Source organism: Annulohypoxylon truncatum (genome assembly GCF_022578515.1).
Source record: "Annulohypoxylon truncatum strain CBS 140777 unplaced genomic scaffold F4807scaffold_13, whole genome shotgun sequence".
NCBI classification, from domain to species: domain Eukaryota; kingdom Fungi; phylum Ascomycota; class Sordariomycetes; order Xylariales; family Hypoxylaceae; genus Annulohypoxylon; species Annulohypoxylon truncatum.
The window spans coordinates 1-27,566 of record NW_025953799.1 but is presented as its reverse complement, the minus strand read 5'-3'; the positions used below and the strand labels follow the sequence as shown (position 1 = coordinate 27,566).

General features: G+C 49.5%; 8 protein-coding genes across 8 annotated transcripts; 5 read left to right on the top strand and 3 right to left on the bottom strand.

Moving 5' to 3' along the window:
- Positions 1–11: 11 nt before the first annotated feature.
- On the bottom strand, positions 12–2,816 carry F4807DRAFT_422745 (PLP-dependent transferase). Its single transcript, XM_047997715.1, has 8 exons — positions 2,346–2,816; positions 2,131–2,189; positions 1,434–1,909; positions 1,007–1,383; positions 828–951; positions 530–764; positions 391–466; positions 12–336 (listed from the first exon to the last, which is right to left on the bottom strand). Exons 1-8 carry the CDS (start codon positions 2,372–2,374, stop codon positions 315–317), a joined length of 1,398 nt encoding a protein of 465 aa, XP_047854798.1. The 5' UTR covers positions 2,375–2,816; the 3' UTR covers positions 12–314.
- Positions 2,817–3,933: 1,117 nt separating this feature from the next.
- On the top strand, positions 3,934–5,450 carry F4807DRAFT_59438 (P-loop containing nucleoside triphosphate hydrolase protein). Its single transcript, XM_048003245.1, has 3 exons — positions 3,934–4,283; positions 4,357–4,979; positions 5,047–5,450. Exons 1-3 carry the CDS (start codon positions 4,197–4,199, stop codon positions 5,393–5,395), a joined length of 1,059 nt encoding a protein of 352 aa, XP_047854797.1. The 5' UTR covers positions 3,934–4,196; the 3' UTR covers positions 5,396–5,450.
- A 2,927-nt stretch (positions 5,451–8,377) lies between these two features.
- F4807DRAFT_467070 (uncharacterized protein) lies at positions 8,378–11,449 on the top strand (the record flags this gene model as incomplete). The annotated part of the gene is made up of 7 exons (XM_048002446.1): positions 8,378–8,435; positions 8,506–8,529; positions 8,609–8,635; positions 8,702–9,864; positions 9,915–10,175; positions 10,226–10,630; positions 10,686–11,449. The coding sequence occupies 7 exons, from the start codon at positions 8,378–8,380 to the stop codon at positions 10,746–10,748; spliced, it is 2,001 nt and encodes a 666-aa protein (XP_047854796.1). The 3' UTR covers positions 10,749–11,449.
- Positions 11,450–12,255: 806 nt separating this feature from the next.
- Positions 12,256–15,738, top strand: F4807DRAFT_422712 (zinc metalloprotease mde10). Its single transcript, XM_047997714.1, has one exon. It carries the CDS (start codon positions 12,950–12,952, stop codon positions 15,323–15,325), a length of 2,376 nt encoding a protein of 791 aa, XP_047854795.1. The 5' UTR covers positions 12,256–12,949; the 3' UTR covers positions 15,326–15,738.
- On the bottom strand, positions 15,739–17,467 carry F4807DRAFT_422709 (uncharacterized protein). Its single transcript, XM_047997713.1, has 3 exons — positions 16,786–17,467; positions 16,518–16,620; positions 15,739–16,448 (listed from the first exon to the last, which is right to left on the bottom strand). The coding sequence occupies exons 1-3, from the start codon at positions 16,992–16,994 to the stop codon at positions 16,302–16,304; spliced, it is 459 nt and encodes a 152-aa protein (XP_047854794.1). The 5' UTR covers positions 16,995–17,467; the 3' UTR covers positions 15,739–16,301.
- F4807DRAFT_422708 (glycoside hydrolase family 51 protein) lies at positions 17,457–19,776 on the top strand. Its single transcript, XM_047997712.1, has 2 exons — positions 17,457–18,187; positions 18,312–19,776. Exons 1-2 carry the CDS (start codon positions 18,081–18,083, stop codon positions 19,708–19,710), a joined length of 1,506 nt encoding a protein of 501 aa, XP_047854793.1. The 5' UTR covers positions 17,457–18,080; the 3' UTR covers positions 19,711–19,776.
- Positions 19,777–23,205, bottom strand: F4807DRAFT_422704 (WD40 repeat-like protein). The gene is made up of 5 exons (XM_047997711.1): positions 23,047–23,205; positions 22,889–22,905; positions 22,615–22,775; positions 21,217–22,440; positions 19,777–21,157 (listed from the first exon to the last, which is right to left on the bottom strand). Exons 1-5 carry the CDS (start codon positions 23,091–23,093, stop codon positions 20,522–20,524), a joined length of 2,085 nt encoding a protein of 694 aa, XP_047854792.1. The 5' UTR covers positions 23,094–23,205; the 3' UTR covers positions 19,777–20,521.
- Positions 23,206–24,964: 1,759 nt separating this feature from the next.
- On the top strand, positions 24,965–26,926 carry F4807DRAFT_422701 (DUF1751-domain-containing protein). Its single transcript, XM_047997710.1, has 3 exons — positions 24,965–25,062; positions 25,127–25,705; positions 25,782–26,926. The coding sequence occupies exons 2-3, from the start codon at positions 25,329–25,331 to the stop codon at positions 26,503–26,505; spliced, it is 1,101 nt and encodes a 366-aa protein (XP_047854791.1). The 5' UTR covers positions 24,965–25,062; positions 25,127–25,328; the 3' UTR covers positions 26,506–26,926.
- Positions 26,927–27,566: the final 640 nt, after the last annotated feature.

The following is a 27,566-nucleotide window of genomic DNA, read 5'->3' as shown; positions in this document are numbered from 1 at the left end:
TGTCACCTACACAAAAGGTATGTAAATATTGGATACAGCATAGTCACCCCATCAAAGTTGGGGTTCAAGCTGTCAATGCAATACGGTAATGAGACGGAGAAGAACAGTTCAGGGGGGAAGAAATGGGAAAAGCGTTTTATTCATCATCAGGCATCTAAAGGACCTTCTCAAACGGAAGTCCCTGAAATCCTTTTTCTACCTTCTATTTATGAAAGGTCTTGGACGAGATGCAAATGTCTCATGTACAAAGGAGAAGAGGATTGTGCCGGCGTCTGGCACACCTTGCGGCCAATGGCCAATAAGCAATGCCCAACCTAGACGGTAGACTTCTTGAACCTAAGATCTCGTTAGTCTGTCACATCTCACGTCTATTTAAGCAGATACACTTACTTGTTGACAACTCGTTCGATACCGTCACAGCCCATTCGCAGGACTTCCATCTTGGGGCCGTATGAGAAGCGGACGACTATTATGGACTGTCAGAAACCAGCGAAGAGAAAAGATAACATGTCAAAGGGGGTAAACTCACAATGGTGGCAAGGGCTATCGAACAAGTCTCGGCGACGGGAAGGGTTCAAGTCGAAGAAGATACCGGGAACGACGATGACCTTCTCTTCCAAGCAAGCCTGGAAAAAGTTCAGACCGTCGGAGATAGGGCCAGGGAGACCCTCGAGGTTCAACCACAAGTAGAAGGTGCTGTCAGGGACGTACTTGATTACGAATCCCATATCTCGGAGGCGCTTAACGACGTAATCTCGCTTGTCCTAAATTGAAAAGGCACGTCAATCTATGTTCAGACGCAACAGATGTCAAAGACTACTACTAACTCTGAAGTGGTGCTGAAGAGCTTCCATCTCCTTGCGGACGAGGGAAGGCTCTAGCATAGGAATTGCCGCCTCCTGGAAAGGGGCGTTGGCTCCACCATCAAGGTACGAACCACAAGAGCCGATGCTTGAAGTAACAAATTAGCTTGCACTTCCTAAATGACATAGCTTAATGAACTTACGCTTTGATGAATTCCTTGGGACCCAGGATCCAGGCGATACGCCATCCAGGGAGACGGAAGCGCTTGGTGAGTCCGTCGATAATGAGTACGTCATCCTCGTCCACATCTTCGATGTTCTCGGCAGCGGAAATGGTAGTACCGTCGCAGTCACTGGTGTAGTTGTAACCAGAGTAGAATTCGTCGCTAACCAAAGTCGCGCGTCCACGGCAGATATCCTGAATCTCAGCCAACTCGGGGTTGGCAACAACTCGACCAGTGGGGTTACGCGGGTTAGAGGTGATAATGACAGAGGTACCTCGGGCAATCTCCCGAGCGATCACATCGGGATGGATATGGTAACCGTCTTCCTCTGAGAGAGGAGTCGGGATGGCCGCAAACTATTTGTTATTAGCAAGCTTCATACTCGAGCGGGTCGGAATTATCTTACGTTCTTAAAGAGAGATAACATCTCGTTGTAGGCGGTGTAATCCGGAATGAAGAATCCGACGTAGGCATTGTTCAACACGGCCGCAATGCGGATCAGACCTGCTCGTCCACCAGGGACGATAGCAACGTTCTCCCATGAATACTGACTGTCCTTGCCCTGACGGTGCATCTCGTTGTACATTCTGGCAACGGCGGCACGTAGGGGTTTGATACCGGCAGTGGGACCATACTCTCGGAGGGCGACAGAGACATCTATGGTGTGGGGACGTTCGAAGCAGCCCTCGATGTCATCTTCAACCTCGGGGGCACCTTGACCAAGGTTTGCCCACTTCTCAGGCTCCTCGAGGAAGCCATACTCAGCAGCTCGCTCAGTACACCAGACTACACCAGTGGAAGCACGTGAAGCATCCAGACCAGCGTGGGGAAGGTGGCCTGGATTAGCCGCACGGAACTGACGATGAATTTTAGAGCTCGTCTCTGCCAAGAAATATCATTAGCGACCTATTATATCTTAAGTGAGACATGCCGCCGCAACGATGTGAAGTCCACGTTTGCCAAGCGCCAAGACCGCCACGAGCTATACATGATATACATGATATGTATACCATCATGGCCGGGCACAAGCACAGTTGGAACGTGCAATTCTTGGCGGGTATTACAGCATAATCAATATAGGGAATTTAAATGTCTATCCATACCATTGGCACTCGGGTCACCGATGCTAAAGCGACGGCGCGGCACACCAGTGTTTCGGTTCCTATTATTGAGTTTTAGTAAGAGTTCGTAAATCCATAACTAAGAAATGTGGCTAGTGAAGATTTTCGAATTTGACGTCATCAGACAAGAGAAGGAAAAACATGCGACGAAGAAGGAAAATTCAACTAGATAAGGTATTGATTAGGGAAGGACTTACATGGAAAACTTGCGGTTGTTAAACGACATCTTGGTGATTTCCTGAGCCTAACTAGTATGCGACGTTTAGTGCTGAAAGAGAAGGTTAGAAAAAATAGACTGGTTAAAGTAAGGTGAAAATTTGCATCGACGGTGAATTGCCGATTAGTCAAGAAGGACGGCAGTCCCTTTTAAAAAAAAAAGGGAAGATGGGAAAAGTGTAGAGTCGACGCAGGATAAATCCAGCTTTAGAAAGATCGGGAAGAGGGGAGGATGATATCGCGATAGTTGTCGGTGTGTTCTTTGGGTTCTAAAATAAAGTGGGGGTGGGACAGAAGAGGAACTTCGGTCCTAGTGGGTTAGGCCTGAGTTGGGGTGGATCATCAAGAAAAAAATGTACAAGATGTACGGCCAATATGAAGGGAGTTTAATGTCATGGGACGTAGGCTAGTGATCAAATACAAGCTGACATCCAATTATTAACCTACCTTCGTTCAAGTGCACGAAAGAAAAAAGGAAGAAAAAACTTCTTCACGTTCAAGCAGGACAGTGCTTGATAGAGGGGTAGCCAGGGGTACGTACTGTGAAAGTTGGGGTACCTCAAGCAGTACCCAAGTTGAGCAGGTACGGTGCACGTAGCTTATTGCCGTTCAGAATAAACGGCAAACCGGCAGAGAACTTGCAAAGCTTGCTAAGTATTTAAGTACATACTATCTTTAAGCACGGCAATTGAACGTTTTGGAACATTCAATGACTTGAAGCGCATAGAGCGCGCACACGGTGCTGACGCCACAGTACCTACTAGGTAAGTAGATTCATCAAATTGAGAATAACCTGGAAATACAGATTACAACAGATACAGGATGGCTCCAATTGGCATTGCGGAATGGCACACTGATCGATCTACATATGCAAGGTATGCAACCCGACAGTGTGCATAATAAGGATCCAAGTAACATTGCTTTGCCCCCTTTGCATATACAGTAAGTGGTACGGATCCGTACCTACAGATGAATGTACTCCTATATTCGTACGTAGGTCACTTTTGAAACCTCACCATGGAAGAAACCGGAATTCATATTGAAACGACGACAACATATCCCTACCCACGTAGCTACGCGGCCTTTCTCACATTGCCCCTATCTACCCGGCCGCAGCAAGAGACAATTGTCCGCGAGGGAGACAGCGATTGATATTCCCTATTCGTGCCACTACAAGTCTTGGAACTCCAACTCTCCATGATTTGCCTTCCCGACTTGTTCGCTTGCAGGCAAATAAGCAATATCGGACATTAACATCTCGATCATGAGATGTCTGGTACCTACATATTACCTGAGGCAGTTTCATTTGTCAATTAGGTACCTGTCTAATAAGTAAGGTAGCTTGAGTAGATACCTAACGTGCCTAACCAGCCATATCAGCTAACATGATTACGGTTACCCAGACTGCAAGCCAGTCGAGTGGCTGTCGTAGCTGTCTCAGCCGATTTTCGTCTGTCCTGCCTGTCGTGACGAGGGGCTGAAAACACCCCTCATCGGCATTGCCGCCTTTTGTACTTCCGCTTTTAGACAGACATGCAGTCAAGTCTTGCGGTTGAGTCTGCCAAAATTACGTAAGATTGTTTAGTGCCCCGCATTTGCCTAGAGAACTGCATGAGAACAGGCTTTTCCCTTAACTTAAAATTGCAGGCGGTAGTGAAGGGCAGAAACGACCAAACGCGTTCCAAAGTCAATTAACGCGTCCCCCATACTCTTGGCATTTTAGCTTGCTTCGCCAAACCTTCAATCAATATTCAGGATATTCCGGCTCTGAATTCTTTATATTTCCACAACCAACTGCAATAGGACATATCAGAAACTAAAGAGCAGCCAAAATGGCTCTTATAGTTGATAAACACCGGCCACGCTCTCTCGATTCTCTAACCTACCACTCGGAATTGTCTGAGAGGCTTCGGTCCTTAGTACGTATATGTAGCTCCAGCCTCCGCGCTTGCCTCGTACTGATAGGATCCGATCTAATAACCCATATCACAGGCCCAAAGCGGTGATTTCCCTCACCTATTAGTCTACGGTCCCTCTGGTGCGGGCAAGAAGACTCGTATTGTCGCCACCCTAAAAGAACTGTACGGCCCCGGTGTCGAGAAGATCAAGATCGATGCCCGAGTCTTTCAAACCACTAGCAATCGCAAGCTAGAATTCAATATCGTGGCCTCCGTTTACCATCTCGAGATAACACCTTCGGATGTTGGGAACTATGATCGAGTTGTCATACAAGATCTACTCAAAGAGGTCGCTCAGACCCAACAAGTCGACCAGTCAGCCAAGCAAAAATTCAAGGTCGTTGTCATCAATGAGGCCGACCATTTAACTCGAGACGCCCAGGCAGCTCTAAGAAGGACGATGGAGAAATATAGCCCGAATCTGCGGTTGATACTGCTAGCTAACAGCACGGCCAACATCATCGCGCCCATCCGAAGTCGAACTCTCCTTGTGCGAGTTCCCGCGCCAACGGTTGATGAGATCGCAAATGTCCTAGCAGATTCAGCCAAGAAGGAGGGCTGGCCTGTGGTTAAGGGATTGCATAAAAGGATTGCCGAAGAAAGTGGCCGAAATCTAAGAAGGGCATTGCTAATGTACGAGGCCGTGCATGCCCAAAAGTGCGTTTCCCGCTATACTCCAAGATGCTAGTTTCGCAGTCCCCTAACTAATACTAATGAATTGTAGTGAGAAAGTTACCGACGACACACCAATTCCGCCTCCGGATTGGGAGGCATTGATCTCACAGATTGCTAAGGAGATCAAGGAGGAACACTCACCCGCCCGCATCTTGCAAGTTCGATCCAAGCTATATGACCTACTCACACACTGCATACCACCTTCTATCATACTCAAGACGCTGACCTTTAAGCTCATCGTAAACATCGATGACGATCTGAAATCCGAGGTCATCAAGTGGTCTGCATTTTATGAGCACAGAATAAGAATGGGGAGCAAGGTCATCTTCCACCTGGAGGCGTTTGTCGCTAAGTATATGCGAATAATGGAGATGTATTTAATGAGTATGGAAATGTGAGTGGGCTTACTGTTCAACGAAAAAAAAAAGATTTATGCAAATAGCTTGGGGCTCGTGGAGTAAGCTCACGGAGTAACGGCTGGTTTTATGGCTATGGTTCGGCAAAAAGCTAGTACTTCGAAGATAACCGTGACGCATTCTGCAGCAATGATATCCGCCTTGGCTTGAATTGATAAACCAGTTCCACTATCGGAGACGTCTCAACAAAAACAACAAAACACAAAAACATGAAAGCAATCACTGCTAGGCATGAGTTCGATCGTACGCCCAACCCTGCGGTAACCGGTGTTTCGGAGACGTCGTTGACCACATTTTTTCCCCGAAAGGCCGAATTTGGTCCCGGCCCGCATGAGGTGTCGTCTCCTGAGGGTCGCATCCGGCAATGAACATGTTGAAGTATCCGAATGCCGGCAGCTTGGTTACCAGCCGGAGCGACGGTGGGGCACATGAGGCTCTAAGCTCGCATGCGTAGACATAGCCGTGACCATACGGAATTTTTAGATGTACCTCGGCTAGAAGAAATTTAGTATATCATACATACATACATACCCAGGGTATCCATACGGATCGGAAAGGCTTCAATGGGGCAGTATAGCGCCTCCAAATCCCTTCTCACGATAACCTAGGTATAGCCTAGGTATAACTCGGACAAGGGCACGCTGTACAATGGTAGTATCAGGTAGGCACCGACGTTTTTAACTTCAACATCCATCAAGATATACGCCTAGGTATATATAGATGTTTATGTATGTGCCAAGCTATATACATATGTATCACACCTGGTCGACCGGAACACCCTAGCTTCCCCCACAATCTTGCTATCGCGAACTGGAGTTCGAGACATGGGCAGATGGAAGCTTGGCGAGGAGTGACGGCATGGCGACATTTCTATCGTTTGACCCGTCTCAATATGGAATCGGGATCCAACGATAGGTAAAATTCGGGACCGGAGATACTGATGGCACCTTATTATTCGCTGGTGAATGGGCGGACACCACGGACACGTACTGAAACACATGTACCATTCGTACATACCTAGTAGCCCTAAACGAGCCGAGACTTCGATGTCATGTATTTATGTAAGCAACGTCAACTCGTATGGATTCAATTGGGTGCGCACGAGGGCAACGGAGCTACGGAGATATTTAGTATAATGATTAGCGTACTAAAACGGCTGCAAGAGCTTGTCTAGCTTGTCTAGCTTGTCTGGTAACCCTTGGAGGTCTGAGAGCGGATGCGGGGAGGGAATGGGGCGAGGGGTCGAGAGGGCGGGGAGAAGGGGTTTGGAGTCGTCGGTCCCCGTAGTTGGGAATTTGGTGGACATGGATACTGAGCAGGGTGTGTGAGATAGAGACGCGACTAATAGGGGTTGCAGAGTTATCACAAACTAAAAAACCAATAAATCACGACAGTGAGACGGGACATTGTACATTTTATGCTCGACGTATGTTTACTATACCCCCTTACGCTCGACCGTTACATCAAGTGACACGTTCGCTACCTGGCTACCTGCTTCATGTAGGTAGCCTTCTCTAGTTCTTGAGGCGCCGGGAACCAACAGGCGGTTCCAAAAACAGAGCCCCGGATGAACGGTTCTCGTCAGCCTACCAATGGTTGGCCCGGATTGACTCTCGGCCGCTTGCTTGCTTGCTTGCAGTTCTCTTTATTTATGTAGACCCTGCAAACCTGCATAGGCGGACCGTTATATCGGTATATGAGTTAGAATTGTCTACATTTCAAGTTGTGTTTTGAAGACATTCCCTGTCTGTAAATGAAATTAGTCAACGCCCGTGCAGTTACATGGTGTGACTTTCCTATGATAGCGACATGTTAGATTAGACATTCATCAAGTTTCGCTCTCAATGGCGCCTGTTTATTATAGGCGCATGTGTTGGTGCGCCTACTTCGAGTGACAAGGGCGTAAATCCCAACTTATCACCACCCACGTCCGGTCCAAAGGGTTTCTCGACGTAGGACGTTCTAAATTCACAGCTAGCCTATCCCGCCTGTCTACCCAAAGTACAGTACATGGCATTATATAGTAGGGTGGTTTAGAAGGGTGTGAGGTCAATACTGACCTGCGTATGTCAAAAGTCAGGTGAATCTGCAATCAGTGATTGCGCCGCTCGCGGACAAACCCTGTACAAGCTTGGGGCGCACTCTTACACTACACCCCCATAGACCATCGTGTAAGTCTAGAATGGGGAGAGACCTGGGGAGTGTTGAAAGACGGGGATTCGATAGAGACGAACGGTCGAGCGGAAGAGAAATATAGACCCACATGGCGTTCAACGACCCCCGGTCCGAGTCGGCGTATCCATTTTCCCCAACGCAGTCCAGTCAAGTGCTAACGGTATCTGATTATTTGGACCGCCCTGACTAGTAACTGTTCTAGGTTGGTAGTGGCTGGTCGGGATTTGGGGAATTTCGAGACTATAGGGGGCTAAGATGGAATGACGCCTGCTCGTGCTTTCCCACGCTTTCCCATGGAGGGCTACGCTTGTCTAGAGCTCGCCTGACTTTTACGGGGTGCAGGTACCTAACTGTACTTTACGCTGTACCTGCCGTACCGGGGACTGCATATGGGAATGTACTATACAATGCAAGTGTTGCGCTACGTTCCGTCCCTGCCCATTCTTCCCAATACTTTTTGCCGTAATACAAAAAGTGCCTCGTCCTCGTTTCTCTCACCAAATCTAGCTCTTACTCACTCTTCGTTATTGCTTTTTGTCTTTCCTGCTGTAACTCTGCTACTTCCCAAGCTTCGTCCGAAGCTGTAGTCATCCTTCCGTCGTATATATAAACTCATATCGATTACCTTACCCCGAATATATAGCGCCAATCCTTCTTACGTCTACATCTTCTTCATAACTGCTACCCCGCAGTGTCAACCCACAAAGCAACACCACCGCCGCCGCTACAACCACCAGCTACCAACATCACCAACTGCAACTACACCATCAACTCTACCCCACCATCATCATGGGTGACCAAGTCAAGGCCCCGGTGGTCGCTGAGGCCCACCTGGTCGACACCTACCGTGAGTTCTCTCATCTGCGCTCAAGCGTCTAGAAGTCAAAGCTCTCCGATGCTGACCATAATGCCCGCAGATCCTCCACAGAAAATGCTTGACAGTGAGTCCCCTCGATCGCAAAATGCACTATTCTTCAGGTGATGCGCGGAATACATTGTGCTGACATAATATGAACCTAGAGCACCCTAGTAAACCTCATCTTAGCGGTAAGATTGAGCTTGATTCTTAGGTATATAGAATTATGAACGCAGCCTTTCTAATACGCATGGTAGGCATCGAGGAGTACCAGCAACTTTACAAGGAGTCTATCACAGAACCCGAGAAGTTCTTCGGCAAGAAGGCAAGGGAATTGTTAACATGGCAACGGGATTTCGACACCGTTCGTACCGGATCCCTGACTAACGGCGACGTGGCCTGGTTCGTCGAGGGCCAGCTCAACGCCTCCTACAACTTAGTTGACCGACACGCTTTCAAGGACCCCAACAAGGTCGCGATCATCTACGAGGCTGATGAGCCGAATGAGGGCCGGAACCTAACTTATGGCGAGCTCCTTCGCGAAGTTAGCAGGGTTGCCCACGTCCTCAAGAAGATGGGTGTTCGAAAAGGCGACACCGTTGCTATCTACCTACCCATGATCCCAGAGGCAATCATTGCTTTCCTTGCAGTTATACGCATTGGCGCCATACACTCTGTCGTGTTCGCCGGTTTCTCCGCCGATTCTCTCCGCGATCGTGTTATCGACGCGCAGTCCAAAGTGGTCATTACCACGGACGAGGGAAAGCGAGGGGGTAAATTAATCGGTACTAAGAAGATTGTGGATGATGCGCTCAAGCAGTGTCCTGATGTCACGGGTGTGCTCGTTTTCAAGCGTACTGGTGCCGATATCCCCTGGACCTCTGGCCGTGACCTGTGGTGGCACGAGGAAGTCGAGAAGTGGCCATCGTACATTGCCCCTGAAGTTATGAACGCTGAGGACCCTCTCTTCCTACTATACACGTCTGGCTCGACTGGAAAACCAAAGGGTGTTATGCACACTACTGCCGGATATCTCCTCGGTGCCGCGCTGACTGGAAAGTACGTATTCGATATCCATGACGGAGACCGATATTTCTGCGGTGGAGATGTCGGTTGGATTACCGGCCACACCTACGTCGTTTATGCGCCTCTGCTCCTCGGTGTATCTACCGTAGTCTTTGAAGGAACCCCCGCTTACCCGAATTTCTCACGATATTGGGAGATAATTGAGAAGCATGAAGTCACTCAATTTTATGTTGCACCAACGGCGCTAAGGTTATTGAAGCGTGCCGGTGACGATTTCGTCAAGGCGCATATGCCGAAACTGAGAGTGCTGGGTTCAGTCGGCGAACCCATCGCCGCTGAAGTATGGAAGTGGTATTTCGAAGTTGTAGGCAAGGAAGAAGCGCAGATTGTCGATGTGAGTCTCTTATTCTCACTTTTTCAAAAGGGCAAATTCTAACAGGACAGACCTATTGGCAAACCGAGACCGGCTCAAATGTGATCACCCCCCTGGCAGGAGTAACACCGACTAAGCCCGGCAGTGCTTCTTTGCCTTTCTTCGGCATAGAACCTGCCATAATTGACCCCGTTTCCGGTGAGGAGATACACGGGAATGATGTTGAGGGTGTGCTAGCTTTTAAGCAACCGTGGCCTAGCATGGCGCGCACTGTCTGGGGTGCGCATAAGAGATATATGGACACGTATCTGAACGTCTATAAAGGTTACTATGTAAGTGAACGGCACGGAATAGCTTCTTCAAGATTACTAACCACTTCAAGTTCACTGGTGACGGAGCTGGTCGTGATCACGAGGGCTTTTACTGGATCCGGGGACGAGTGGACGACGTGGTCAACGTCAGTGGACACCGTCTGTCAACCGCAGAAATAGAAGCTGCTCTGATTGAGCACCACTCCGTAGCCGAAGCCGCCGTAGTTGGCGTTGCTGATGAGTTGACGGGACAAGCGGTCAACGCGTTCGTAGCGATCAAGAATGGTAGCGAGGCCTCGGATGCGCTAAGAAAGGAATTCATCCTACAAGTACGAAAGAGCATCGGACCCTTTGCCGCACCTAAGGCGGTATACATCGTGCCGGACTTGCCCAAGACGCGCAGTGGCAAGATCATGCGCCGTATCTTGAGAAAGATCTTGGCCGGCGAGGAAGACCAACTTGGCGACACGACAACTGTTAGTACCCCTCCCCTATGATTATCTTGGAAGTCTGCTAATCATTATGTAATAGCTATCCGACCCATCCGTGGTCGACAAGATTATTGCCGTCGTCAAGGAGACCCGAAAGAAGTAAAGACTGAGGCGGTGCTGAATTTTTTTCAACTTCTGATACCATCCTGTGTTAGATATGTGGCACGTGTGGAACGCGGGGGATTCAACCTGTTCCCTTTTTTTTAGGGTGGTCCAGGTATAATGGTGAATTCGAAGATTTCACGCGCGCGTTTCGAGCAATGGAAACGAGCTTTAGATATTATAGTTGAACAGCACCCCGCCAACAAAAAATTGAAAAACAATCTGAATCGACTAATTGTAATTTTGTAAAAAGAGTGGTGATGCAAGTTTTCCTTGGCGGATCGCTGCCCCATCCCTTAGTCACACAAAGTGCTAAGCTGGCCCATCGTTATCGTATGGGCCTCATCCTAACAGATCCAGGTATATCATTATATAAAAGTGGCATGGTGTGAGATCGTCTCAAGTTCGTTGTGTACACGTCTAGAATCCTATCCGAATAGCCGATTTCAATTGTAAATATGTGAGCAACTAGAAAGACCAAGACTTGGAGACGCGTCACTCGTGCCACTTGGAGTTAGCACTGGCGACCCGATCCCCTTGGCAAAGTCTTGAGTATAGGACTGGCGTCAGCGCCGTGTGCCGTCAAAGAGACACATGGTTATACTTTCGGGGATAAGCGAACACGAGGCTGTTTAGACTCAATGAAGAAAGAAGGGAATGGCGGAGGAGCGTGTCACAGCATGAAAGGGAAAAAAAGGGACACTGGTATCAGGGCCAGTCACTGCAGGCGTTGAGGTTTATATTCTTGACACTGCAGTCTGCAAGCGCGGCACGGACCGGCGGAGACACGGTCGAGACAATTGGAGAGAAGCACATTTATCATAAAATGGCCAAATGTATGGACGGCATGCTGCATGGTAATCATTGTTTAATATAAACAGCGTTCTTTTTGGCTCGCTTGGTGATATGCCGGAATTCCACATTTTCTGGAGTCGCAAGGCTAGTATGGCAGCCTTCTGAAACAGGACAATGACCTTAGAGGTCTGAACGGACGAACAGCCGGACATGAGCGTACCTAGGTTGGTCTCCATAATTAAGGAAAATAAGAGCAGGGATATTTCGCCTCAAGGTCTCATCAACACATGCTGATAGGTACCTATGTATCACGAGTTTAGTCCATAGTGTCTCTCAGCAATTGTAGATTGGTAATTCACAGACTTTCGTGGAAATTGTCTCGCTGAGTGACGGATGGTTTTGCTAACGAATCTGGTCTTCTCGTATAAGTTGGTACTAACAGCAAGCACGATGTAAATCCGCTGACTGCCAAGCCGGCTCGCGGGTTTTAAGTATCATGTACCTATCGAATAAGACCCCGGATCTTACAGTAGCAGTGAGTAGCAGTTGAGTAGCAGTTGCCCCCGCCCAGCCCGCCTTCGAGGCCGGTCTCACCTGCTATTTATCAATATTCAAATCAAAACAGGGATATGATTGGCTTAATTGCTTATGCAGGACTCAGCAAGCAACTCTCATCGCACATCCCTCCACCACTCCGCCATCCTCGCATATTCCTCTCTCCTCTTTTTTTAATGTCTTGTCTTTTGAGGGTCTTGGGTTCTTGGGTTCTTTGGTCGAGGCCTGCGCTGCGCAGCCACACATCCAATCTTTCCCTTCTCCAACCTCTTTTCGTTCTTTTCTCTATGCCGTCTAATCCGTAATTGAAACATTTCACTGCTTTCATGTTTCCTTTGCCGTCATTTCCCCATCATCAAGCAGGCACTTTAGTTTTGACCCTATCTCCAGATTATTGGACGGGATCATTTTAGCGTTTAAGGCTCCGGTGTTCCCATGCCTTATTCATGAGGATTGGCAAACGGAAAACAGGTTCAGCCCGGCAGCACCTAATTCTCCAATTCCTCCAGGTCCTTGGAATTGCAAGCTTAGAAATCTAAGACCAAGCCTCTTCTAACGTTGCTACAAAGCAGCGATAGTTGGCTTCTAGATTTTACTCGACCCGGCCCCCTACGGCTTCTGCTTCTCGTTTCACTTTACTTCTGTTCCCCTTCTTTCTTGGAAAGCTTGGCCCTAGTTTGAAGCTATTAAATGCTCTCCGGCGGACGGTCAGAAGACGATAGTTCTTAATTTTTTAATTTCCCACTTCCTAAAATTCGAGGCGCCCGTGGCGATACAATCCGGATCGCGCCGTCGCATGGGGTCTTGAGAACAAGTTATTGTCCTCGAAGCAGGGCTTCACCCCATTCGAATATGCGCGGCATCTTCAAGGCCGCGGCCATTGTCTTATCACTTATATCGCAATCCTCGCATGCGCATTCGGTTAAAAGAAATGCGTTGAATTATATTAGTCGCCTCGATAATCCCGTGATCCATACCGCCTCTAATCGAGTACACGCCTATTCCTCATTTGACCTCACATTCCTACTTCATAACGAACAAGACAAGGTTCGAATAACGTTAGAACCTAACCATGATGTGCTTTTCGACTCCGCTACTGTGCGGTATATCGGCGCTGACGGCTCCGTACGCGAGGAGAACATAGATAGGATGGATCATAGGGTATTCAAGGGTCACGCATTCGTACAGCATCCAGAGCACTTGGAATGGATTAATTCAGGTTGGGCAAGAGTCACAGTTTACCGAGATGGACCGACGCCGTTGTTCGAGGGCACATTTCGCGTCAATGGGAACCAACATCACATTCAGACCAGTTCTAATTATAGGCAAACGCAACACGAAGATGACCCCACCGCGGACGTGGCAGATGATGAATATATGGTGGTTTGGAGAGATTCAGACATCAAACCGAATTCGTACGATGTCTCGGAACTGAAGCGCGGGCTGGGTGAAAACTCATGTTCTTATGATACGCTGGACTTCAACAACGAAGATCAGCATCCGGTTCATCGCGGCTTGGATCTTCGTGATATGTCGGCTGTGGACTCAACTAAGCTCTTTGGGCGCCAGATCGACGGAACAACCGGCAATAATGGTGCTGGTGTCAACCTAGCCCAAAGCATTGGGTCCACTGAGGGCTGTCCTACCACTCGCAAGGTAGCTCTGGTAGGTATCGCAACGGATTGCACGTATACGGCCCAGTTTAACGACAACAGCGATGTACGTTCCAACATCATCCAACAGGTCAATTCAGCATCAGCAGTCTACGAGAGCTCGTTTAATATCTCCTTGGGTATCCAAAACCTGACTATCAGCGACAAGAATTGTCCGGGGACACCGACACAAAATGAACCGTGGAACGTCCCGTGTAGCAACAGTGTCACAATCACAGATCGTCTTAACCTATTTTCGGCGTGGAGAAATCAGCATAACGATACCAACGCATACTGGACACTCTTAAGCACATGCAATACCGATGCCGCTGTAGGATTAGCATGGTTGGGTCAACTTTGCTCTCAGTCGACAAGCACCTCGAGTGGAGGGAATGAGACGATTGGGGGAGCTAACGTCGTCGTTCGAACCTCAACTGAATGGCAAGTGTTTGCTCACGAATCGGGTCACACCTTCGGTGCCGTCCACGATTGTACGTCCGATACTTGCGCGGACGGTACATCATCGATGCAGAAATGTTGCCCACTGAGCACTTCTTCGTGTAATGCTAACGGCGGCTTCATCATGAATCCTTCTACGGCACAAGGCATCACTCAATTCTCGCCTTGCACTATTGGCAACATCTGCTCGGCGATGGGACGAAATAGTGTTAGGTCGACCTGCTTGAGTAACAACCAAAACGTCGTGACAATAACGGGAAGTCAATGTGGAAATGGCATCGTAGAGGCTGGCGAGCAGTGCGATTGTGGTGGTACGAGCGGGTGCGGCAACAATACCTGTTGTGATGCAACAACATGCAAGTTCAAGGACAACGCCGTATGTGATCCGTCTAACGAGGATTGCTGTTCGGACCAATGCCAGTTTAAGTCGTCAGGGTCGGTTTGTCGAGACAGCACTGGGTCATGTGATCCTTCAGAGACTTGCAGTGGCACATCCGGAGCGTGCCCTGCTGATGTCAAGGCGCCGGATGGCCAGTCTTGTGGCTCTAGTGGTGCTGGCTTAACATGTGCTTCTGGACAGTGTACTTCTCGCGATCAACAATGCTCGGCGCTCGTAGGATCAGTGACGAACAATAGCGATACGAAAGCCTGCGACTCGCAGACCTGTCAAGTTCGCTGCTCCTCATCTCAACTTGGACCGAACGCTTGCTATGATATGCAGCAGAACTTTCTGGACGGCACTCCTTGTGAAGGTGGTGGACACTGCTCTAATGGGAACTGCGAGGGATCTAGTTTCGTCGACCAGGTCGGATCCTTTTTCTCTGATAATAAGAATATCATCATTCCCGTAGCTGCATCTGTCGGCGGCCTTCTTCTCATCGGTCTTAGCTGTTGTATGATAACATCATGCCGGCGTAGGGCGCGGAGAAGAAAGATAGCGAAGACAGTCCAACCTAGCGGTAGTTGGGTAGGCGGAAACGGCGCCCCATTTGCAGCGAATTCCGTCTTGCGCCCACCACCGGCGGCCCGATCAGTTGGAAGCCGGAGGACAAGGCAACAGCCCTGGCAGGACGGACCTCAGTGGGGCCAGAGAGCACCTTCAATGAGATATGCTTAATAAAACTCGCTGTTAGAAGAAGAACCTGGGCTGGTAACTGGGGGATCTGGGAAACTCGAGTCACAGGATAAAAGACTCATTTTGCAATGACCTTATAGAGGAATATCATGGAGGTTCATCATATCATGGCGTTTTGGGCGTTCAAAGCCAAGCATGCATATTTGGAACCCGGGATAACGAGCTTTGGATTATTCGGACTTCTTTTTATAATAACACGGGGGTCATATCTTAGCACATATATATGCCCCTTTCCCGTTGGATATGATAGGAAACCGGGAAACAAATCGTGTGTTTATAAGAGAAGCAGACAAGATTTACTGTATAAAAAGGGAGGAGCCTTTTAAGTATTATTACTGCTCTCTAGATGACGAATGATCATGAAACGAAAATAACAAGAACAAACACACTTTAAGCCGCCGACTCTACCCCTTCTCCCCTCCTATAGGGGTTTTGCATTTGCATGCGTTCTGCCGTGACTGTGTAATCCTTTAATGCCGAATGTTTGTTTCTCAGTTTGTAATGACGTTTGTTCGATGAGAGAAATGACGCACACACTTGGGGTATCCATTAGGGCGGTAGGGGAACTGAGCAGAGAGCGTACCGTGCGCCTGTACCGCGGACTCGGGCTCTGTTCCTTCCCATGTCCTCTCGATAGCGAGGTGCTCGAGCGGAGAGACGGCACGTCAGGTCGCGCTGCTTCTAGAATCCCCTTCCAGTCTTGTATCTATATCTAGGGTTTGGACGAAATCACCTCTACTAACCGTCCTTCTGACTCCTCATCCCGTCTCATCTCTTGAAACCCTGCCACCTCCGACGGCCCCAGATGGCCTCGTAGAAGGGCCTCGTAACGTCACATAGCTGGCTAGAAAACAACGTTCCTGTCGAATCGAGCAGCCCGAGACACCTCCCCTTTCTCCAAGGACGAACACAACTATCACCGCCGAGCCGCGACCGCTGTCCCGCCCGACGAGGCCAATCACCGCGTGTCCTTCCTAGAGGGGCGGCCGGGCGTAGACACGCTAGCCACCCGCGAAGCAGGAACACCGCCCCGCTGCGGCTTCTTCGAGAACTGCTCGAGACCGCAGAGCATGCGCATATATCGTAAACGGGTTGCTGGTATACTCTGATGTTGTCTGTTAAGGAGGGGCATTGAATAATAGGGGGGGGGGAAGGGGAAGGGGTAGGAGAATACCTCATTATCTCGCTGCGCTGCCATCATGAGCAGCTCCGGACTATCGAGAACCTGGGAAGCCATACGGCGTCTCTCCACCGTGGAGAAGGCCTCCTTCCTGGAGCTTCTAGGCGATGTCTGTCAGTTACCTCCTATACAACGCACGCATGTACGTATGCGGCACGGCATCTTGGTCGAAAAGAAATACCAATACTGGCTGAAAGACGTATGGGGGAATAAGTGAGGCAAGGAAACTCGAAGTACTAAGGTGATGAGACAGTATACGTACCCGCCCTTCCGATACTTCTTACCGCCCTCGCTCGGCCAGTCGCCGCCGCTCCCTTCGGACGATTCATAAGGGTCCTTGCCCCGAGCCTGTCGATCCCGCATTTCGGGCGTGAACGACTCGACTGGCGCCGCGGTCGCCCCCGGCACTGGCATACCGATGGGCGGTCTAGCAGAGCCAAAGCCTCCTGCGCCGGTCTGGTGGGCGCTCATCGTTCTTCTCGTGGGTCACTCTCCCTTTCTCCCTTCCTCTATCCAGTCTCCCCGGGTCTCGCTAGCTCGAGACTATTGGTGGGTATCTAAGGCAAACTAGGGAAACGCTCTCGTCGGCGGGCGAATAGATGCTTATCTAGTTAAATTTCTGGCGATTATGGAGAAGTATACGGTTCCAAGTTATGATGTGTATGTAAGAAGGGTGAATGTATACTTGGGATTGTGCACTTGGCCTAATAGGGCTTTTTGTGGGGGGGAGGAACGGAGTATTACTGCGTAACTGCGTAATGCAAGCGCTGGGAAGCTGGCCCCCCGCGTAGTCGTAGTTCCCTCCCGTCGGGTGTGGGGGAGCTGAATATAGCACAGTACAGTGTACCGTACCTCTCTAACTTTAGATAGGAGACGAGTGGTCTTTTAACACGTCATAGTAGATCTGAGATGTGAGAAGATATGTAAGAAATGATCAGTCGAAGAGATTAGCTAAGATATATTTTCACCCTTTCCCGCTTTGACTCCAACCTACATACAGTACCATACAAATTCAACTTATACTATATAACCCAGCCGCGGGGTAAAAAGTAATATTTACATACATAAGCTACTAATAAAAATAGATTTGATAATTGTTCAAGCAACTAATCAGATGCATATTTTCAGAGACTAAATCTACACCCTTCACTATCTTTACACTACCCCTGACTGTAGGCATGCTTACTTTATCTAAGGGCCATCTAAGGGTACCCATGTGTTCCCTTTGAAGCGCACCTGTCTAGATGTCGAGAGAGCTCTGAGCTCTAACGATCGTCTCGTTGACTATCGAAACTAGACACCTGGAATACGGGGCCTAGCACTCCCGCTGAGTTATGCGCGCCAATCGGCGCCCCGCGGGCGAGATTCTCCCGAATGGGACAGCTTTCCGCAACCCGCGCCGGTCCCCGGTGGGTCATGATACGCTGAGGGGGAAAAGTCATGTAGCGGCCCATATGAATAACATGAAAGACCCGGGCTCAAAATAAGTCGTTCTCTCGAGTCTTTCTCCTATTCCTGAGCCTATCATATTTCCAACGGGGAACGTAATCGTCCATAATGACCACCTTCACGAAAATCACCGGGGATGAGACCCCTCTCATCGAAGTGGACGCCTCGAAGCGCCTGTCCAAGATAGATCCCATGATATATGGAGGCTTCACCGAGTAAGAGCAGCTAACATTCCAAAATCCTCGCAAATCTCTATATACATACATGTCCAAACATCCGCATACATATACATATATAACACATCCTATAATGACCAACCTCACTCACAAACACCACCAGGCACATGGGCCGCTGCATCTACGGCGGCATCTACGAGCCGGGTTCGCCACACGCCGACGCCGACGGCTTCCGGACGGACGTGCTCGCGGCGCTGCGCGAGCTCGACATCCCCGTGGTGCGGTATCCGGGCGGCAACTTCGTAGCGACGTACCACTGGCAAGACGGGATCGGGCCCCGAGCTAACCGCCCGAAACGGCCCGAGCTGGCCTGGCTCGGCGTCGAGCCGAACCAGTTCGGCACCGACGAGTTCATGCGCTGGCTCGACGCGCTCTCCGCGGGGAAGCCGCGCCGCGTCGAGCCGTACCTGTGCCTGAACTTCGGCACGGGCACGCTGGACGAGGCGCTCGCCTGGGTCGAGTACTGCAACGGCACGCGGGACACCTACTACGCGAACCTGCGGCGCGCGAACGGGCACCCGGACCCCTACCGCGTGCGCTACTGGGCCCTGGGCAACGAGGTCTGGGGCCCGTGGCAGGTCGAGCAGATGACGAAGGAGGACTACGCGAAGAAGGCGGCGCAGTGGGCCAAGGCCCTGCGGCTGCTCGACCCGGATATCCAGCTCATCCTCTGCGGCCAGGACGGCCAGAGCAGCTGGGACCACCACGTGCTGAACCAATGCGTCGGCTGGGCCGACATGCACAGCATCCACATCTACACGGCCTCCAACAACCACCTGAAAAACGCGACGGCCCCTCTGGCCGCCGAGCGCGCGATCCAGATCACAGCGTCGCTCATCGACCTCGCGCGCATCGAGAACGCCATCCCCCCGACCAAGCCCGCGACCAAGATCTGCTTCGACGAGTGGAACGTGTGGGACCCGGAGCGCGCCCCCGGCGACAAGGGCGCCGAGGAGCAGTACACGCTATCTGACGCCCTGGCCGTCGCGTCCTGGCTGAACGTGTTCGTGCGGCAGGCGCGGTACCTCGGCATGGCCAACATCGCGCAGACCGTCAACGTCATTTCGCCGCTCATGACTACGCACGAAGGCGTCGTGCGTCAGTCCACCTGGTGGCCGCTCCTGCTGTTTAGTAAGTACATGCGCGGATGCACCGTCGCCGCCCACGTGCGCTCCGGCTCCTACGTCGGCGAGACGCAGCCCGCCTGGCTGCAGGGCACGCTGGGCGAGGACGGCGCGCCGTGGTTGGATGTCAGCGCTACGCTAGGGGACGACGGGTTCGTGAATTTGGCCGTGGCTAACATTAGCGAGACGGAGGACTTCGCCGTGGATCTAAAGGGTGCGGGGAGTGATGTGTCCGTCTACACCGTATCTGGCTCTGGAGTGAATGCGACGAATAAAGAGGGTAAGGAAGAGGTTGGCTTATCCGAAGGGAAATGGAACGGAAAGGGGAAATATACGTTCGCGAAGCACACATTCACGCTGTTGAGATGGAAGGCATAAGCTAGGGCGGCAAGTCATAATAGGTACGAGCTACGATGGGCGAGAACATAGCACAGCGGAGCAATAGTGTTCGAACATAATAAAATTTTATCTGACAGGACTCGTACAAGTGTTTCCTAGGCCAAAACAAAAGCTTAAGCAGCAGTGCCATGGTATGCGATGAGGGCCGGGATTTTGCTCTTTGTATGACATTGAACAGCGTCGTTGAGGTTGATGGAACGTTGACGGGATGTGTGTTTGCGCCAAACCAGAATCCGTCAGTACCTTGATGCAAACTTGGCTTCGAAGAGGTCGTAAGGTTTGTCCCTCTCTTGAGGTATAATCACCATATCCTTTGCAACGATATGACGTTTATATAAATGGGTGAGTTCCGTTAACGCCTTACAATGCTTCATCCCGATATGCGTTAGTGGTAGTTGGTAAGTGCAAGTAAACTCGTCTTGGATTCTCGACTGTTCATAGAAAGTGGGTCATCGGTTCTGATGGTACCCTGGTGTGTTCGAATCGACATCGTTCGCTTTCGAGTGAATGAAGTCTAGTAATGGTCGTCTTGTGTGGACAACGACCTATTACGCTCATTCGATTTGTTAGTTAGGTTTCTTCTCTTTCTCATACCTGTCTCCAAAGCTTGCGAATTTGGAGTTCGTGGTTATTGCTCGGTGTGTTTGCGGTAATAAAATCCCAAGATGTCCTACGGCTTTGCTCTCTCGGCAACTCTCCTGTTGATGCGACGGCTCTCTGCTGACGCCCGTATAAGCAGACTTCTCCCGCTTCCCGCAAATAGCCTCGGCTGTATATGCGCAAAGCGCGGTTATCCGGACGTGTTCTGGCAGCAGCCGTCGTCATGCCAACCGGGCCGAGTAGGTTGGGTTCCGTCACGGCTGCATCTACAAAACATTATAAATGCGAGTGATCTTACGCTATCATCTGAAGTTGATAACGGCGAGCTGATTTCATTAGCTCGAATTCGATTGAACGATTCGGGCAGGTATATTGGGCGCAAGCGACAACTTACTCGACTGTTGACCCCATATGCTAACTTGTGACCTGTCGCATCCCATCCCAAGCAATGTTCGTCCTCCTCGTCCGATTCAGGATTCATTCGTGGGCTGAACCAGCCAGGATGAGGGATTCGACTCCAACTTGCACGCGGAATACTACATTCTCCTACCTTCCAAATTAGAATCCTCTCGCTCGTAGCTCCAGCAATGAACGCGCCATCGGGTGTGAAAGCAAGAGCGACGATAGGCGGTCCCATGGTCATCGAACATTTCGCTTTCCCGTCAGTAGCAAGTGCATTCCATATAAAGACTGCTCCGTCCTCCCCACCAGAAGCTAAAAGCCGCTCGTCGCCTAAAGGTTGTTGTTGTAGTGGTTGCCAAGCTAAGGCAGTGACTGCGTCACAGTGTGCTTTTATCTCACGTCGTTTACCGTTGTTATCCCATATCTAATATAGTACCTGTTAGAAGTTCACATCATTTTTTTTTTCCCTGGGTAATTACTTACGTCGACATAGCCTTTCTCTCCGCAAGTAGCCGCTAACGAACTTCTCCAGTCAAATTGCACCTGTGTTAAGCTGTCGTCTTCACGAATAGCGAATTTCTTCAACTCCTTAATCTCGCCCTCAGCGCATTTTAGAGCCATAAGTACATCGCCACCGCATAGTAAGAACTCGGATTCGCTTGTCCATGCTGCGTCCAGGGGTTCACTGTGTAAATCATGTTGAGACAGAAAGTAGCTCATCGAGTTTGCTGTCACAGCATGATACACAGTTATTAGAGCCCCACCGTTCTCCGGCGCAATTCCTAGAATAGCGGCATTGTTAGGATTCCAACGCAGTTTGATGACGGGAGGTTCGGCGACCTCGAAACCCTGCAGGTGAGAACCTTCGGGAGTCCAAAGGCTGATCCGGGCTTTCGAGTCCGAATCGGTAGCTACTGCAATGGCCGACCCGTCCCAATTCCAAGCCATGGCGGTGACGGTGGCTTTAGTGTGGGTGTCCTCTTCGAGTAAGGTGTGAAAATCATTGAAATTTGGAGCGACACCATTCACGTGACCATCAGATGCAAGGTCGGTTGTGGCTACACGCGAAACGTTCCAGATTCGGGCTAGCGCATCGGTTCCAGCAGCCGCCAAGATGGTGGGATCTCGGGGATGCCACTGGCAATGCAGGAGCACAGGCGCGCTTTCGCCATTAATTCCAGCCAATGCCGTGGTTGGAGAAGAAGTTGGTGCATCATCAAGCCTCTGGACGCCCAGGGGGATGAAAGTGGTCTCGGTAGCCAATTCTTCGACTTTTTCAATCTGCGTGCCCTGCTCGGGCCCATCAGTACGGGGAGTTGGCGTCGGCGCCTGTTCGCCTTCCTGGGGGGACGGGTAAGCGTGGTTGTCATGGTTCTGCCCGTCAAGTTCCATTGGAGTTGTGGCTGCATCCACCCCATTTTCGTAGCCGTTGCTAAGTCTTGGTCGCTTAGCTGGTGAACCATTGAGAAGCGGCGCCTGCGGTTGCTTGTCAATTTGACGTTTTCGGTTATTTTCTACCTCACCCCCGGACGTAGTTGTTGCCGTTGCTGGTAATTCGGCGACTTGCTTGTCATCTTGATCCATCGAATCTGCTTGCTGCTGCTCATCTTCTAGCTGCTGGTGAAGTGGCGGATGTGCGTGCACTGGACCAAATATCCCTAGCTGCATCGCCTCGGCCAGTGCCGCTACTGCGGCGTCACGAGGTACCTGCACAGAAAATAAAACTGTCAGTGCCCATTTGACCGGATCCCGGGCGAGATTGGAGAAGATCAAATTTCGCCTTCATCGCAACCCGTGTCGGATTCGTGTCTCGCTCGATGCATCTCAAGCAAAAGCGGATAGAAGTTTTTTTTTCTTTCTTTAAGAATAGGAACAACTTACTTGTGACTGCGCATGATCACGTTCTAATGAATTATACAGTAGACCCTTGTTGATAACATTGACTAGCGCATGGCTTTTGACATGTTGCGCGAAATCTAGCTGTCGGTGAGGTTCCTCGACGTGCCACTCTTTCTGGAATTTGACGGCTGTCTCTCGATAATCTGCAACCTCAGGTTAGTTTGACTGCGGCCGTCCATGTCACCACCACACATCAAAATAGCTATATAGCTCGAGATTTGCGAAATGGTCAGATATGTTAGCAAATGTTACGTACTGCCTTCGATTAAATATCTATAATATCATGTCAATAACCTAGTGCAGAGTGAAAGCATAGAAATGACAGAGGTAGGGAGAGACGACCAAAACCGACACAGGGTACGGTTTGGTGTTGAAGAAACCGGGGATACCTAAGCGGAAAAAATAACAACATACCTCCAAATCAAGAAATTGACTCGGTTAGAGTCAAGATACTCTTTCATTGTAGCAAACGTCAAAGCGACGGGATTTATACGATCTTACTATGGGCTTACTCGTCGGACAGAGGCGTCAAGATATTAGGATAAGCGGCATTTGGCGATTTGTTGTGAGGATGGTGAAGGAAAGAAGACAACGAGATTTTGACAGTGAGGCCTTGGAACGATTAAGATGCATGGCCCATGGGTCGGGGCCAAGCTAACTCAACTTCCCTTGTAGATCCACCCATTTTCATCCTAGTACGGAGTACCTGAATACCTAAATACTTCGATGTTCCGGCCTAAAATGTTGCAGATTGCTTACATCTAAAAGTACCTCCCAGTACGTAGATACTTACTTAACTTTGCATGATGAGTGGTACAAAGTTCTTGATGGAGACTGCGACTGCTAGTTGAGGGCATGTACCTGTGGTACACATTCGTAAAGGAATTCGACATCGACTATTGTCAAGGAGATTAAAAATAAAAATTTGTCGAAAATAATATCGTCGAGGTTATTGTCAATTCTAACATGCAATACCAAAATGCATAAAAAAGAAGAAAAAAAAGTAAAAAGAACTTGCATGGTTTCGCCTTGTCGAGTCACCTTATCTGCTCGTAAGAACACAATCGTCGACGTGACCAGGTACAGATTTGCAAGTCGAACGGAAATCTCTGAAAGTGTGCAGGGTCCTGCTTCGGGGGCGCCTTTGATTACAGTGTACATAAGTAGGGCTGTTGCTCCGCTGCGGTTTTTTGGTTTTGGCTGGGCTGGGCATCAGTCGACCTTGGTTCCGTATTAAGGACGCATCTCTTATTCAGGTAAAATCACAGTCCTATCAAACTGCATTGACGAATTGCTTTGCTGCAAGCACTCGAATCAAAACTTTGTCCGAATCAGGTTCGACGGGCTCGACGGGTTCGACATTGTAGCCTGCTACTCTCTCTTTTCTGCATCATCACTCATACTATGTACGTACAGTGCCTCGGTATTGTCTAATCTACCGTCTCCTTTCGCCAGTGACCCACGCGGCAGGGCGTTTCCTGGCGCTGCAGGTGTTCTGCTGGCGGGTAGGAGGATGAACGGAGAGGCTAGCCTTTATTTTGCTAGGTATCCATAATGGATTTTTGCTAGGGAAACAAGACGGCTGAGCCTATCACTTTAAACAATGGAAACGACAGCGAAACTCCAGACGACTCCACAACAAATGGTCCAGGGTTCTGCCATTTTTATTAATCCGTCATCCTAGCTTGGCTAACTGGCTAACTAGGTAGGCTTGGCTGGGGTACTCCCGGAATCGACAGGAATCTTAGATCTCCTAGTCACAGAAGAAGACGGGAAAAAATAGTCATGACCAACGTGACGAGTAATTTTATTAACTGAATTGATAGATAGCTTGTCCCGGTAGTTAATATCGATCTAAGATTTTAACATCCGAGGTAAGTTACCAGCATATGCTGTACGAAATGCCCATAAGTAATAATAAGCACAGTAGCGTATGATCTCAAAAAGGTACATGAAGAATAAGGAGTTGGAATTTTAATCTGAGTTCCGTACCGAGCTTAGGCAAGGAAACATCACATCGTCTGGACGATCTTTAAGTCTTTTGCCATCCGACTAACGAATCGCCTAATCTATTTTGGGATTAGTGCATTGAAAATAGGTCTGCGCACCCCTGCAGGAATTTCGCGGTCCTAGAAGCCCAGGAAGCCCTGGAGGTTCGGGGCTAAACTGCAGGTGGTTCAAGCTGGTTCAAGCTGGAGGGCCATGCACACGGACAACCCTTACGCTCCGTTCGGTAGATTCGGAGGGATTAGGTAGACGAGATGAATGCGTGTAGTTACGTGTTGTGGATAGATAAAGTCTGCCAGAAACCCTAGGAATCCCGAGATCTCGTTGGTATGAAGTATAATTTTGTATAGGATTCAATGTTCAATCTTGATGTTCAAAGTTATACCGTAGAAGGCTTAAGGTTCAACTGTACATGCCGTTGCGGTACGTACCTGGCTACGTTTTAACATTAAACAAAAAAGTGTCAGGCTTGGCTAATCAAGTGCAGGTGAACCCCGTTTCTAAATTCTACATTGTACAAGCCAACGGAATCAAAGCACAGACCACGTTAGGCGACTACCAGCCTTACTCAATCGTAAGGTTCTCACTGACCACTGACCATTTGATATGTGCGCCTCGACGCGATCCCGAATAACCGACTTCTGACAAACTCTGCTCCAAACTCAAGTCTCGAATATCCAGCCGCCACAATGCCTCCGCGAATAAACATTCCTCCTGTCACTCGCGTAGTGCTTGTGGTTCTGCTTCTGCAGTCCGTACTCAGCGCTGCCGTGCGCTATCGCCAGTGGTCCGCACATTCCGAAATCGTCGTCGAATGGCTCACCCTCATACCACAGCTATCGCTATTTTATCCTTGGACCTTCCTGTCGGCTACGCTGGTAGAGAATAATATCTTTACGTTGGGGATCGCAGGCCTCACTCTCTACCATGGGGGGAAGTACTTGGAACGAGCTTGGTCGTCTAGGGAGTTCGCCAAGTTCCTTCTCGTGGCCGCTTTGATTCCGAATACGCTGACCTTCTTGGTTCTCGTCACACTGTTCACGATTACTCGGAATGAGGATTGGACGTAAGTCATGTTTTTTGGAGCTTCAACCTATCTGCAACGGTATATCAGGATGGATGGGCTGACATGATAAATATAGATTGATGACCATTGCTGGCACGATTCCGCTTCAAATTTCTTTTCTCGTCGCTTTCAGCCAGCTTGTTCCGGCGCATACCGTCACACTCTTCCGAGGTGTTTTGTCTATGCGCGTACCCCGATTCCCTCTTCTTTACGTCGGCCTCGTCGCGGTACTATCCCTAACGCCATTGCTCACGAGCGCGTCTCTACTTTTGGCTATATTTGGTCTCTTGGCAAGCTGGACTTACTTGCGATTCTATAAAACCGTCTTTCCGGATCTCGATTCTTCCCAGCCGACCTCTATGCGCGGAGACGCTAGCGAGACGTTCGCCTTTGCCGAATTTTTCCCTGGTCCCCTTAAACCATTCATTGCAGTAATTACAGATCAGATATTCAACGTGTTGGTGGCAATGCGAATATGCACACCTTTCTCCCAGGCTGATATCTCTGCCGCGCAAAATGGTAACTTTATGCAGCGCACTGGCCACGGAGGTGTTAGAGCCGAAGCTGAGAGACGGAGAGCCCTAGCTTTGAAGGTGCTTGACCAACGGCTACATGCCGCCACTGCAGGAACCAGTGGCACTTCGCGAAGCCAATCCCAACCTCCTAATCAACCTTCTGGCCCGACGATACAAACCCAGCCACAAGCAAATGCGCAGGCGGCGATGACATCACAACCGACTGCAGTATTGGGAGAGACCAACTACAATCCTGACCAAGACCATGACAAAGGCGATTCTTGAAGTGACTAGTTCTTGATGGAGATATGGAGGATGTCCCTATAATCTGGGCTCCGAATCCTCTTAGCCCAGGTCAGAATACGTGTGTATTTCTACAACAGGAGCACTTGCGAGTTCGGAGTTGGGATTAGAGCATCAGGCATCTGGATCTTGGGTCTAGCGGGTGGAGCATTCTTGATCTAGCAACGCCGAAATTTCGGCTGTGTTAGATATTCACGAAGCGGCCGGATAGTTATCAGTCCTGGGCTGACTGGTTGCGCAAAAGCCGTTGTCTAAAAGATAGTGATCAAGATTACACGGTTAGTTTGTGTTGAGGGATGGCGAACGGAACTTGGTGTTTGGCACTTTATGTCAGTTCCTACAATGCATATAATATTAGTACTGTTTAGCGGTTGGATAATAGGACATGAGATCATACACCATACAGTTATTTACTTGTTCCCCTATTCTGTGACCCTGATTTCGATGTTGAATGGCTATTTACACAGGCCTCTTGTTGGCTCAAAATAAGTTATTTCTCGGCAAAACCCGCAACGTAAGTATACTTAGATAACGGGTATGTAATTGAAATGAGAGTCTCTATGTGTGGTTCTTACTCTCATTAACAAAGAAATAGTGAGATATATGATTTTGATCCATCATATCTGCTAAACAGGAAATTGCCTCATGTTATATAAGCACTATTCCGTTAAATCATCGCCCTTAATCTTTAAACCTTTGCTAGAGCCACCACCTATCTGTCCCACCTATAAGTTCCAAGTTTTACAGTCTTATGTATGTAGCCCCTTTCAGTCCTCAACGGATGACATGAGACAAGGCCGACGCCAACTCAGATGTGGCGTCAAGTTGCGGCTTGAGATATCCACCTGGGGAAGCTGTCATATTGGAAGAGCCCCAGTGGTCGGGTAGCACTCAAGTGGCTTAGGCTGTACGTCAGTCGGTTTGGGGGGGGGGGGGGGGGGGGGGAAACCACAAACAGGCACATATTGTAAGACCTTGTAAAAAATACCAAGGTACCAAGGTAAAAAGTTTTTTCCCCCCAAAATGTGAACAACCGGAACGGA